At 39.9% G+C, this 14,538-nt stretch overlaps 2 protein-coding genes across 2 annotated transcripts; one reads left to right on the top strand and one right to left on the bottom strand.

Moving 5' to 3' along the window:
- Positions 1-166: 166 nt before the first annotated feature.
- On the top strand, positions 167-3,962 carry brf2 (BRF2 general transcription factor IIIB subunit; the record flags this gene model as incomplete). The annotated part of the gene is made up of 4 exons (XM_083930046.1): positions 167-317; positions 1,852-1,911; positions 2,037-2,358; positions 2,646-3,962. 4 exons carry the CDS (start codon positions 167-169, stop codon positions 3,475-3,477), a joined length of 1,365 nt encoding a protein of 454 aa, XP_083786172.1. The 3' UTR covers positions 3,478-3,962.
- A 3,035-nt stretch (positions 3,963-6,997) lies between these two features.
- LOC310958894 (prolactin-releasing peptide receptor-like) lies at positions 6,998-8,918 on the bottom strand (the record flags this gene model as incomplete). The annotated part of the gene is made up of 2 exons (XM_083930047.1): positions 6,998-7,631; positions 8,470-8,918. The coding sequence occupies 2 exons, from the start codon at positions 8,916-8,918 to the stop codon at positions 6,998-7,000; spliced, it is 1,083 nt and encodes a 360-aa protein (XP_083786173.1).
- Positions 8,919-14,538: the final 5,620 nt, after the last annotated feature.

Raw genomic sequence — 14,538 nt, 5'->3', positions numbered from 1 at the left:
TCTACCCGGACATATTTGACTCGCGTTCGTCAGACCTGCTACAACGTTGATTGGTCGTTCAGTCCGACAACAGTTTGCAGTTTCTCCCGTGTGTTGCAGGTGTGCGGAAATGACTTAACCCCAGTTTCACAAGTATCGTTAATCTGAGCCCTTGTGTGTTTGGAGGATGTCTCCTGCGGGGCTGCGCTGCCCGGGCTGCGGCTCCTCAAACGTCGTGGGCGATGACCTGTACTGTCAGACCCAGATGGTGTGTGTGGACTGCGGCTCTGTGGTGTCTGAAGGACTTCTGACCAACGATGAGTACGTCGGAGTTTCAGGTATGAACACTGACGAATTACTACAATTAACATTAATTCTCATGCACAACATATATACATACACAGGCAGCATAATCAATGTTGATACATCCTATTTGCTTACTATACAAGGAGCTGTGGGTGGCAGAAACACATTTCAATAGACTTGCTTTTACGTGATGTCTTTTTAATTTATTTATTATTTATTTGATCTATTTATTTTTATTTTGTCTTTTTACTGTCATTTAACCTTATCTTCACTTTTTTATTGTTCATTTGTCGTTTTTACTGTTTATCAAAAGCGTCCTATCGTTTCTCTGGGTCTGTATATGTGTATGGATTTATGTGTTTTGTCTGTTTGTCAAAACACTTTTAAACGTGCTACATAATTAAAGTTATTATTATCATTTTTATTATTATTATTATCAACTTTTAAGGGATCTCTGGTAGATAGCCTTTATAGTTTTTAATAGCTCAAGCATCTCAAACTACAGATGCTAATATATCTGCATTAAACTCATATTGGTATTTTTTTTAGGTTTTACACAGGTCATGCTATTCCCAAAAGTTATATCTGAATGTAGGTACTGGTCCTGTAGTGTTACCAGACTTCACTTTGATCACTGTAACCACTTTGAAGGGACTACAAGGACTGTTGCGTCCTAACAGCAGGAGAAGATTTTACCTGAACCACTTTCAGTGAGGCTTTGGTTTAATGAATTTGTTCACTGCAAATTCCACACACCTGATGTCATTTTTTACAGTACTGTGAGCACCATAAACAAAATCTCATTCACCTTCATTCTATGGAGATAAAGGCATACACGTTTGAGACAGATATCTAAAAACCCAGGCATTTCTTTTGCATGTCTAGACACCATTAGAGGTAAATGAGACAATGTAGTGGGCATCCCTAAGATGACAACTATGCAGCGTCCTTGCGTCACTGTAGATCTTCTTTCAAGGGCAAAGGAGTGAACTGTCCAGAGTAAGATAAACATGTCGCCCAGTGCGCCCTGCAGCAACATCGTCATGGATCTAAACAGGGCCAGATTAATCCATCAGGGGATTGTAGTGGTAATTTAATTAAATACAGATTTTTTTTTAGGAATATGAACCATGTATACATTTTGACAAAGGGCCACCTTCATGTCCTCTTTATTTGAGTTGATATATTGTACTGTAATGTTTCATATGCCAGTTGTACATTTTAATTAGATTTACCAAAAGGCAAATGACACGTAGTGAATGTGGGAGCTTTAAGACCCCTGAGAGTTTGGGGCCCCAGGGCCCGCTTTGCTCAGGTGGCAATCCAGCTCAGAGCCTGAAAAGCTCTGGGAAACTTCAAAGCACTGAGTTATCTACTGCTCCATTTATGATGCAGTTATGTTCGTGTAAAGTGAATCAGATGAGTGACGCCTGCATTATACAGGACTTCTGTATAGTTGAATAGCATGCCAATTTCTACTTGCATTGATATATTTGATAATCCCAACCACTTGACACTTTTACATTTACCTTTTGTCTTTGACTTGAATCTGTGTGCTTTTTACAGACGTCAGCTACAGTCGGACCACAGCTGTGGCCAAAAAGCCGTGTATGAACCTGATAAAAGGTAAGATCTTCTCTCCAAGGATTTTCTCGGTTTTTACCAACCACTTAATAGATTACTATTGTTTTTTTGGCTGGTCAGTGAAGAAATCTACCACATGCTCATATCTAATTGCTAAACCTCTGCAGGTGTGCAGCGTGTGAAAGCCATTTGTCGGATTCTGAGGGTCAATTGCGAGATCGAGGATCTCTCGCAGACCTATTTCAACCGGGCCTATCAGCATGAAAGTTTCATCAGAGTGAGCCTCCAGAAGAAAGAGGCTCTTGCCGGTTGCTGTGTGCTTTTATGCTGCCGACTGCTCAATTGGCCCATAACCATGGGAACCATCAGCTGCCTGCTCGAGGCCGACCCAATGGTGGTGGGAGTGGTTTACCAAGAGATGGTGAAGATTCTCAATGTTGAGGCTCCGCTCGTCAACGTCACTGATGTGATCGAGACCTACAGTCAGGAGTAAGTGAATGACTGAAGGGTTATAACCTCAAGTTGATCCCTCTGAAGTTAAATGTTGAATTCTTTAGGGCAACTACTGAGTTTAACCTAGATCTAAGTTGCAAATGCCAGTCGATCTCATGGAAGTAATTTAAAGTTAACTGTCTATCTGGGAAGCTACAACGCAGAATTGAAAACCATGATGTGCTCTAAATCATACACCAGTAATGCTTTAAATGATACATTTCTAAAAAGATTTCAAGATAAGTTGTTGAGTAACTGTACTGAAGGTTTTTGCTTTCCCTCAGGTACAAAATTAGTTCACTTCATGTTCCTGAAGAATTGGCTGAGAGCTCCAAGGTCTTGACCAAACGAGCCGTGGCCCTGGTGGAGCTGGCCGCAGATTCCTGGATTGTGACTGGCCGTAAGCCCATCCCCATAATGATGGCGGCACTCTATCTGTCCTGGCAGTCCTTGAAACCCAACAAGCACCGCCTGAAAATCTCTCTGGACAAATTCTGTCAGGTTGCCAAAGTGAGTAAGCACAGAGCAGCTATGAAGAGAATAGCTGAGATAAAGAAGGTGCTGTGTGAGCTGGGTAAGGAGATTCCCTGGGTCAGGGAACCAGTGACGCCAGACAATGTTGTTAAGCAGGTGGAGGATATTCTAAAGAACAGGTACGCCCTGCTGAGGAAGGCTCTGAGAGCCCACGAGGACGCTCAGTTAGCAGAGTGTCAGGCCAGCTGTGAGGACTCTCTGACTGAAGAGACGGGGCCCTCCCAAGTCTCTGAGCTTGTTGAGCAGAATCCAAATGCATTCTCTGTGGAGCAATGTGAACTGAACAAGGAAAGGGCCACGCAACCAGGAGATGGAGATGATAATCTGTGCACAGTGCCTGAGCTGCACAGTGACACTCAGGAGAGCCACGGTCCAGCCCCAAACTGGGGGAAGAGGGTGCTGTTTGCTCCACCGTGTGTGACTCATCCTAAGAGAAGGAGAGTGGAGCAGCCCGAGCTCAAGGATGTAACTGGCGATGAGGAAATCTCAGACAGTGAAATTGACTCATACATCCGCACACCCCGGGAAGCTCGAGAGTTCGCTCTGACACAGAGGATGTTGTCTGAGAGTGATAAATCATAACCTGCAGTGCATCCATTCAAAATTCAGTGTGAGGATATCTACTCAAACTGTGAAATGATTTTCTGTTAACTAGTTCAGTTTCAGAGTCCTGGTATTGTGCATACTGGCTCACTGGCACTACTAACTGGGGCACTTGGATAGGACAGAGCCATTGTTAATGTTATTAGGAACACCTGCACTTTTCCTGCTTCCTGACATATTAAGACATTTGCTGACAAAAAGGTCTATTATGCCCAGCCTCCAGTGAAGCATTCATTCTGTGGATTGAATATCTACTTAATGAGTATTTTCATACCCGCTGAAAGGTTTATGAGGTATTACTTCTCCATTTCAAGTTCAATGAAAATGCCAACATGAGGGTCTGATTATTAGCTGTGACTCATTACAGTGTCCAAATCCATCTTTTCAGATTAAGACCCTCCTGCAGAGTATGTGATTTATTGTTTGTTTGTTTTTTCCCAAAGAAAAGAACAATGGGGTCTTGGATTCATTAAGTTAATATGTATTTATTTTTTTGGAATATGAGCTAGGATACTAGCTCATGATTCAATGTTGCACGCTGCAGTGTACAAAGTCAGCCTCTGTATGTATAGAACAGCTTTCAGGCTCATTTTTCTTTAGTTTTCACATGTTTCTTTTTCTTCTGTGCCCTTGTGCCATGTGTCCTGTTCTTTATAATTTTTATTTTTATTTTACACAGAATAATAAAACCCATGTGATGAACAGCAAGAGGGTTGTGCTTAATTGGAATTTCATAGGATGAAAACCCGTAGCGTTAACATAATTCAACTGCAGGGAAATTACATCATTGTTGGCAAGACCCAAGCATGATGGAACGATCAATGAATTCTCACATTGTGTCCTGAACAGGTCTAGTTAATATGCATAAAACACTTCTGTCCTCCCAATGATGTAATTTCAGTGGAGCAATTGCACTCTCAGCAAGTTGGATATAATTTAATTTCATCATGCAGTCATACTGATCTGAAGCAGAAAGGTCATTCGATTTCTGTATTTTTATTCACAATTTTTCCACAGTGTATTGTAAGTACAGGCTACAGATCAAACCTTTTTGAATCTCACACCCCAAATCATATACAAAATTTACAAACGCTTCTGTGGTAGTCATAAGACTAGTACACTGAATACAGGTTGCAACCGTAATCGTTTGATCACTGAGTCCGTTCATATAAGCAAATGGTTAGAAGAGAAAAAATAAAACTACGTATTTGACATCCACACCGCTGCTGAAGAGGTTTCATTATTTTAGTGACGGAAATACTTAAAACTTTGTTGCATCATCACCGCTGTCAAGATAAATCTGCCCAATCTGTCTCCAGGAGGGAGACAAATGTCGTTTCAGAGAATACAGACCAGATAACATGACAGCTATAATGGAATGGAATAAAGTGAAAACAACCATGTTAATTACTTTTGCACATTCTGTATAAAACCTTAAGAAGCAATTGAGCGAAACCCGAGGACACAGAAAGCAACACAGAACCAACCACCAAACTATTTTTTTTTACAGCAGTTATACAATGCTATCAGATATACTTTGATGAATTATAATGTAAGGGTGCATTAGAATGCCCTGGGCTTTAAGAAAATTAAAGCCCAGAGGGAGCAGTTTAATAAATGCAATTTTATCATGATAATTTCTGACATCAATGCCCTGGTAGAAACAATTACATCTGCAGGGAACGTTTCCAAACACAATTTGAACTGACGGCATCATGTTCTCTTCATATCGAATACCGATTTCTTTCGTTCATCATGCAAAACTCATATATAGCTTGCTCTAGGTCATTCTATATTTTTACATTCATTCGTTAAAGGAAATGCTAATTTCTTCTGCATCACTAGGTCATTATCTTCTTATTAATTCAAGTTAGATTCGACATTATACAGGTTGGATGTACAATACACTGCATTAAACGGATAGTTCAGATTTTTGAAAGGATGTTGTATCCTTGTCAGTGTATTAGCTGCACAAAAGGAGCAGTAAAACGGTTCTTGTGTGCTTCTTCAAATTGGGGACTTGCCGGCTGCAATCGACTGTAGTTACAACATACAATTCCCCTTCAATAATTTGAACTATCCCTTCAAGTATTTCAAATACACTAGCATTGATATCCAGTTTTCTCCGGGTTCTACAACCCAACAGTTTTCTCTCACAGCTTTCTCAGATTTTATTGGCATCATTTATCAATGTTGAATTAACTATCAAGAGTAATACATTTGTAATAAACTTTTATCTTTTAGCCACGCTTATTTTTTACATCTACAATGACAAACAAATGGACTGCTTTTTATGAAACCTGCTGCTGATATTTATAGTCCCCAGAGGATACGACATAATGTTACTAGTAACCCATTGACCCTTTATCTAGTGACAATCATGTCCTCTTATATAATGATGAAATTGGCAGATTGCCATGCAGTTTACGGGGCACACACATGCTTCACACACTCACACTCTAATGGCTGGATTGAAATCAAATTTATGGATATTCATTAGGCTTGAAACCAGACAAAACTGCAGAGCTCATGTTTCATTTGCACTGACAGATATGTCTGGTCCCTGTCCTGTTCAGCCAAACTGGCCTTGTGTGGACCAATCACAACTGTTTATCCCATGTGGGGCGATCACTGATAGAGGAGTGCCATGCTTGAATGTACTGAATGGAACTGGCATCCAGTGCAACTTATGTAAAAAAAAAAAAAACCCGCTACAAGACTTTCAAAGTCATCAGTTTGCTGAACTGTTCACACAACACAACTTGCTGTCTTGTGTCTGGAGTCTTGAAGTTGTGGTCTTCGCACTACTCGCACTGACCGGGTGACAAGGAGCCACCAACTACAAGATCTTTTACCAGAAAGAATCCCTGATGTATGATTGTCCCTCTCAGCCTGCGTCTTGCAGCCTCACTGGCTCTTGGAGTCCCTGACAGCTCCAGATATTTAGGTGTGCTAGATGTCTGGAGTGTGTCAGCAAGGCACCAACAGCCACTCACCTCGCCTCTGTGGTGGGCTTTTGTGACCCGGCTGCCATATTTTTTCCCTGCTTCAAAATGGACCACGCAATGCATGTGAGGCTCTTTGTTTCGTCATATTATTGGTCTGATTGACTGTAGGCCTATCCAATTGTGTCCAGAGGTATTATCCTCAACACAGTTGATAACGCCCCTTGGAAATTGAAAATAAGTGGTGGTAAGTGATTGTCTGTCTCTGTTTGTCTCTATGTGCCCTGCGATAAACTGGCGTCCTGTCCAGGGTGTGCCCCGCCTTACGCCCGATGTCAGCTGGGATCGGCTCCAGCCCCCCGTGACCCCGATAGGGACAAGAGGTTGAAGATGGATGAATGCCAGGCTGAATCACAGAGGATGAACATCAAATGATGATTACTGATGGCCAATGGATGAATATTAGTTTGGCAAATCAAAGCGTCCACCTATATTCACGATGAATCAGCACGTTGCACTGAAATAATGACAAAAGGATTATCTTCACCAGGTAATTACAAGACCACACTGGCAGCACAGTGATTAGCAGGCACCCCAATGCGATGACGGCACTTGAACATCTTCCGCAACTCGGTGCGGAAGCGGTCGTGTAGCCATGCATAGAGGAAGGGGTTACAGCAAGATGAGCTCATGGCACACAGGTGGCACAGCAGTTGGATGAGTAAAAAGTAGCGCTTGTTAATGAGGTGAATGTCTATGTCCCGCAGCACATTGAAAACATGAATAGGAAGCCAACACACCGCAAAGGCAGACACCAAGAGTGCAACCAGGCGAAAGATCTTCCTCTTGCGAGCTTGTTGAGCGCCTGCCTGATCTTGTGTCTTATGGCCTGGTGCAACACACTTCCTCAGTTTGACAGTAATACAGAGGTATGAGACAAAGACAGCTGACAATGGCAGGACATATGTGACCAACAGGGTGCTATATGCATAAGCACGCCTTTCTTTCTCTTGACCCAACCAGAACTCCTCACAAATGGTGAAGCCTTCCTCTTTGAACTCCACGTGGTAGGTGTGGATGACTGCAGGAGCTACCAGCCCACAGGACAGCAGCCAGATGCCGGTGAGGACGGCGGCACAGGTAGCCACAGATGTGCGCTTCTTCAGGGGATGAACTGTCGCATAATATCTGCAATGAAAAAAATAGTACTACATAATAAGACGGAAGGAATGTTTAATGAACGCATGTCTTATCATGATCCAATACAAGAATTATTCATTATTATGCAAAGAAGTGCGTTTAATTGATCTTTCCAAAAACAAAAGTGAATTATAGTAATTTTTACAATAAGCTTCATTTATATAGTATGTTTTTATGTAAGATATGCAGCACAAACTTCACATCAAGACAACCTAAAACAATTATCAGGGCAGAGCTTTAGATTCTGAAAAGGCTTCTAAAACAGAGCAGAGGCATGCATAATAAAACAGCAGTGGAGCAGTAATAAGTCAAGGCACGTTTACAACTGGTGCTTAAAAGCCTCCATTATTGTGTTTGTAATCGGCTCTAAAGGGAGAAAAATCATCAATTCGAGTGCAAAAACTGTTGCTGTTTTTAGTACAGTTTGGATCTCAAGGGTCTACCAGGGGACATGGCTGCAGGACATACATACATAGTTCCTGTGCTGGAATTGTAGAGCTGGATAATTGGATTTTTTGTCTGGCTTCTTCAGGCACAAACTGCAGTGAACGGGCCAAATGTTTATGAATCCACAAATGCATTCACAAGTTGTTGTTTTGACAAATAAATGAGAGTTTGACTCATGTAGCTGTATGTATTGTTGATGAATCAATGACTTGAATATCCTGGTTGTCACTCCAGTCATACTGCTAATGGTGTGTAAAATGTGAAATAAATTATATAGAGTGGGTAAATATAGAAAGTAAGAAAGGACAGAAAACACTGAATATTAATTCAAAATGTCACTTGTGAGCGAAGTGTCAGCAGTGCAGAGAGATCCACCCACCTGTCCACAGCAATAGCAGTGAGTGTAAAGACTGAAACATAGACTGTGACCGGTTGGATGAGGAACACCAGATAGCACATCGGTCGGCCAAAAACCCAACCGTGTGGGTTGAAGGCGTAGGCGAGAGTGAAAGGGACGCAGGTCACACACATGAGCATGTCAGAGAAGGCCAGGTTGCCGATGAAGAAGTTGGTGACATTGTGCATCTTGCGGGTTCGGCAGATGACATAGAGGAGGAGGTAATTCCCAAAGACGCCCACCACCACAACAAGCACGTAACAAGGGATAATGAGAGGCTTGAACGTCTGCAGCAGAGCCACATCTGCAAACTGGGAGCTGCGGTTGGTGGAGCTGTTCTGCACCGCAACCTCATAAATGTGCCCATCTGTGTGGTCTCCTGACGCAGTTGGCTGCGTGGTTCCAGCCAAGCCACTGTGATTACCCTCCATGGCAACAAAGCTCAATCCCCCGGTACCTGCACTGCCCAAAATACAATAAAACAGGTTTGCCGCTGTTATGATAGAACATTAGGAATTTTTCTAAGGGTCAAATCAAACTGGATGCATACAAATGTAACTGCGAACAACATCCTGTTCATGGTATTTGCATTTAATTACCTTTACCAACATATTATCACAGTAGGAGGTACATTGCACACCATTAAAGGTGTATTATTATGAAGGCATTATGAAAATGAGCAATGCAACATTAGGCATCCTCCACTTATATGATGAAAATGTCAAATCACAGGGTTGTGTCTGCAATTAGATTTACAGACCATTTGCCTGGAATATTTATTAAACATGATTGATGTGCTGGATTTTGATGCATTTTATTAAACATTAAAAGTGTTTTAGGTGCACATAGAGGCACATTTTTTTTTCGAAATCCGGATGATGTATGTTGTTCTATGGGAACATAGTGTTGGCTTCAGTGAATATGATCAAACAAAAGTCACAGACTGCGACTTTAATATTACAATCACTCGGTGGAGAGTGAATGACAGGTAGAATTCTAGGAAAATTGTAATATAACATTCCCTTTGACGTGCGTTTTTCTAAATATTAAACCTGCAGTGGAAAATCACTTCAAAGCATTATGTTGAGTACAAAGTCAGCTTGCTGATTGAATGTCTAAAATCTGACGCAAGATCTGCTTTTTAAACTATAAAATGTCCCTCCCATGATGGTCATGTTCCTTAAACGTGCAGCAACGTCAGCAACATTTTTTTGATCATAGTCACAGAAACTGAGGGTTTTCAGTTTCTTGTCTTAATGCAACTAACATATGTGCAATCTCCTATGGATGAATATAGGCTATAGAATAAGTTTTACTTTTTAAGATGTATTCACGATACATTTTATGATATGAGCAGACTTAGTACCTAACTCCAATGTCCTGATGCTTTTATTTTGTAGCACGTGCCTCATAGTGAATGAGATTACTGAATGAAAACTACAAGTTGTGGATTAAATAACACACACACCTTAAAACATAAAACTCCTGCAGTGACAAACTGTTTTCTGGAGCCAAATAATTTAGATTTTTGTAATGACTCATCCTGAAGGACATTTTTTAAGCCATAGCTTTTTCCTTTTTTTTTTTTTTTTTTCATTCAGAGAGTCATTCAGTCAATGTAGTGGTCTACGTGTGTGCTTTTTTAAAAATGGTTTTCACATAATTTAATCACACTTTTTAACAAATCTTTTTTAACAGACCATATTGCATAATTTCCAAATGCAGCATCAACACTAACTGTTTAGCCTTTCTATAGCACTCATATTGCAGTCAAGTTCCTGTTACCGATGAGTAGGCTATGTAAAAGGACTGCATGTTTATAGTGTCCTTTTTATCTTAACGGAAGCATTTTACAATTTGCCTCTCATTCCCCCATTCATACACATATTCATGCATCGCTAGAAGCCTGCCCATTGCAAGTGTCTTGCTCAAGGACACTTGGATATGCAGACAGTGGAGTGCAGTGGAGTGGAACTTCCAACCTTATGATTAAAGTACAGCCTGCTCTACTTCCTGAGCCACAGCTGCACACTGCAGAGGTACAAAGGTTGCCTGCGTCCAGACATTTGAATCCGCCCACTCCACAATAGTCTGATATCAAGCAAGTACAAAGGGGGGCGAGTGGAACCATTTTTCCGTATGTAATTAATGAATGCAAAGACTTTCATAAACAGTGAGAGTCTCAGTGTTTAGACCAGTCAACAAGTACACATACTGCACAGTACGTAGAGAGCTCTGCACTTGAAAATGAAATGATCGATTATGCAGAGAATATCTTTTATGCATAGTTTATAAAAGGATGCTGACTTCACTGTGCCCATCTTGTGGGCTGTCCACTGCTAATTATCAGTGAAACAATTCTCTTTTAAATCAGGTTCAAAAGATCATTCTCACAGATATGAAATGCTCCATAAGAAAAATTAGTAATTTCATTTTTAAAATGAGCTCAGTCTGTGGGGACTTGCTTTAAATAATAGAGTAATAAAAAAGATGATGAATAGATATTTTCATATTCACAGAGTCTGTACCCTCCTGAATTATTTCTATAGCATATTCAAAGCCTCATATGCATCTACAACATTATTTGCATAATCAGGCTTATTTGTAGAAGTCTAGATAAAGGCCTGTGGATTATAATGTTAAGAAGTCTTACATAACACAGAACTGATACATAAATATATCTGTCATTACTTCTTGGGTAAAGAGAAAAAAGAGGATTTTGGAAATAGAAATGCATAATCCATGGTGTGCATTCATAAGCAGTGTGACTTTTGAATTCTGTACAAGGATAATGTAAAAAGTGATTGTAAATATTAAGAACATATTCATTACTTTATTACTAATTATATTTCTATTCTATTCTATTCACTTATTGTCTTCTGTCTTGGATAAAAAGATGGTAATCCAGCCTATGACCTTAGGCATGTAAAAGAATAAACATGCAAACAAACACAGAGAATAAAACAGAATCATACAGTTACTCACCTCTGGTAGTGTTTCTCAGTGTAAAGACTGAGTTGAGGACTAAGTATGAAGAGCCGACCTTCCTTGTGTGCCTCTCCACAGTGAGTGGGATGAAGCTGTTTTAGAAAGAGAGAAAGATAGAGAGAGGGAGAGACATAGAGACGTGTGTGTGTGTGTGTGTGTGTGTGTGTGTGTGTGTGTGTTTGGGGGGGGGGGGTGTCTGTGGAAATGACAGCAAGCCAATAAGATGGCAGAGACCAAGAAGATTAATGTTTGGGTTGGACTTGACGATGACATTTTATCTTAAACTGATTAGTTGGTGGTCAGGACCGATAGATCTCAATACTGACAGTGACGGTAGTTATTGATCTGTTTAGCGCCATGTGCAGGGCTCTATCAGAGAACGGTTCGATTATTGTTTGCACTGATTATATGAAACTGTTTTGAAACACACTTTGGCACAGACAGAAAAAATACCTACCTACCTTGTTATGTGAGTGCTTCCAATGTCCATAAAGCATCACTGGATAAAAGGTTTTAAAGTGCACTGTGATTCACAATTGCATGTCCTCTGGTTCTAAATGGCAGAGTGAAGTTAAGACATGTTATTTATTTTGCTAAAAAATACTAATGGAAATGACCTTTTCATTACAGAAAGACAATAGATGTTAGAAGTGAGCATGAGCTGGAAATTTGCCCCAAATGTCCGACAGTAGCCACAGAAGAAAAAGAAACCCATTTCACATATTCTGGTTGCTTATGAAATCATATAAAAGACATGAAAAAGGCTTTATAAACTCAATCACTGTATCACACACATACAGTGTGTTTACTCTATGTTCATTTGATGAGCAAGGCTGTGAAAACATATTCCGTACACATTTAAACATCACATCTGCAATACCTTATAATGACAGCCCTGCCTTCTCATATAGTCGAGATTGCCAATCAGTGCCTCACAATAAAGAGAGAAAAAACACATTTTATGATTTCTGAAGGAATCTATTCACAGTCACATATTACCACAGGTTTTAATGACGGCATTGTAGGAAGCAAAATAATTATCTGCCAGCGCAATGCTTTCATAAAGAAAAGCATGCCTGTGGCTGCCGTCAGAGGTCATACCAGATGGAGTTAGCGGCGTAAGTGGGAGTGTATGTAAATACATCCAGTGTGGAGTGATCAGTAAGGAGGTGGAACACCTGCTGCCAGGGGCATGACTATTAAGCCATCATCACTACCCAAGTGTGTCTCAAAGTGTTTTCCCCAATGAGAAACGCTAATTACATAAACTGAAATGTTTACACAAAATCATCTAATGTTTGACTTGAAATGCGTATAATGTTGTCAGAAAGGGCAGGTAATTAGATGTCTTGAGTGTAGATACTAAAATCAGATCATTATAGTTTAACTTTAGTTTTAATGTTCTGTTTGCAGAAGATCTTCCAACTACTATGACATTCACATGCAGTAATATATGGCTGATTTAGATAAGGCATGCTTTATTAAGGGTTTTAAAAGGGGCATTTTAATGTTTATTTTCAGGTGTATACTTGTATTTTGGTTTCTACTAGAAAAATGGTTTCAATGTGCTTTAATGTACCCCCTGACCAGTGCAAAACATTTTTGGTAGTAAAAAAGAAGCCTAAAGAGACAATACAGCGCTGCAACAACCTTGTAATTAAATAAATTCACACTTAAATGCTATGTTTCAATTGTTTAGAATTCATCACTTAATTAATGGCAAAAACATTAACACGGCACCGTAGCTGCATTGAACTTATAATTGAATGAGAAACACATTCGTGCAATCAGTTTCCGTGTAACCTTCCCGCTTACATTGAACAAAGGTAATTGTGAATTGTGTGTTTGTTGGAAGCTTACAGCAGTTAATGATTGCACTGAAAATAGGAATATTGAAAATAAATTGTGGTTTATTGTACTTGTATATATTCCTGTATATATAATGAATATGCCCATTTTAAAAACACTGTACAAGAACATGTTTACATGCTTTAATGTTGAAAAAGACACAGTCTTGTTCTCATTCTGTCCGTCTGAACCTATCTGTATTCAACCTCTGTCTGAAACACTCCGTCCCTTCAAGCCCACCTCCCAAAAGAGCATTTCTGGATCTTCTGCACCTGCGCTCTTTCCATTACTGCACTGTCATTGCAGCCTATATAGAGACACGTTGAATAATATAGTTGTGATAACACAACCCTACAGAGGTCCTGACAGCTCGTTTCAGTGTCTGAATACGGAAGGTGTACATTTCTCTGTGGAGTTAGTATTTTGATACTTACTCACAGTATTTATTCAGCACCCCGACCTGCTTTATAATAAATCACTTTTAGGGAAATCTCAGTTTTTCCAGTATGGGATCTTTAATTGCCCGATTGAAGGCTATTTGTCTCAATGCAGTCCTGAAATGTTTTAATCGTGGTTCAACCATGTAAAGCACTTTGTAACTTTTTGAAAAGTGCTGTTGATGCTGCTTCAATTCACTTCACTTGATTATCAAAAGAATTATAAAATAAATATAGACAGAATATATAACCACCACAATTAGCAAATAAATGTTTCAAATTCAGCTCATCATGAAGTGTTTTACAATACATCCTGCTTCTTTTCACATTGAGTTTATTTCAGGTCATTTTGTTTAATGCTAGTACTGTTTTATTTCACAATGTCACTTTCCCCAATGAACGTTATATTTCATATTGACACTTTTCATTGCCTGTTCTCCTGTTTATACTATAACTACAGCTGATCACACTTAATAACTGGCTCTGCCTAATTTGTCTTGATTGTCAAAAATAAGAAAAGTGATTTAATGATTTATGAACATTTAATGATAAGGATTATTATCAAGATACAAATCTGTGTGTGTGTGTGTGTGTGTGTGTGTGTGTGTGTGTGTGTGAGCATCACATGTAAATGTCTGTCAGGTGTTGTCTTTAAATATCAGTGTGTCCCAGTGACGGCCTGTCATTCTCTTGCTGTCTGCAAATTCCTGACACATCATTTGTATTCCAGCTCATTACACTTGCAGCTACATCAAACGAACGCAAGGGCTCAAGCCCT

Source organism: Echiichthys vipera, assembly GCF_963691815.1.
Source record: "Echiichthys vipera genome assembly, chromosome: 16".
Taxonomy (NCBI): Eukaryota; Metazoa; Chordata; class Actinopteri; order Perciformes; family Trachinidae; genus Echiichthys; species Echiichthys vipera.
The sequence above is the reverse complement of the archived record's forward strand: the minus strand, read 5'-3'. Positions and strand labels throughout refer to the sequence as shown.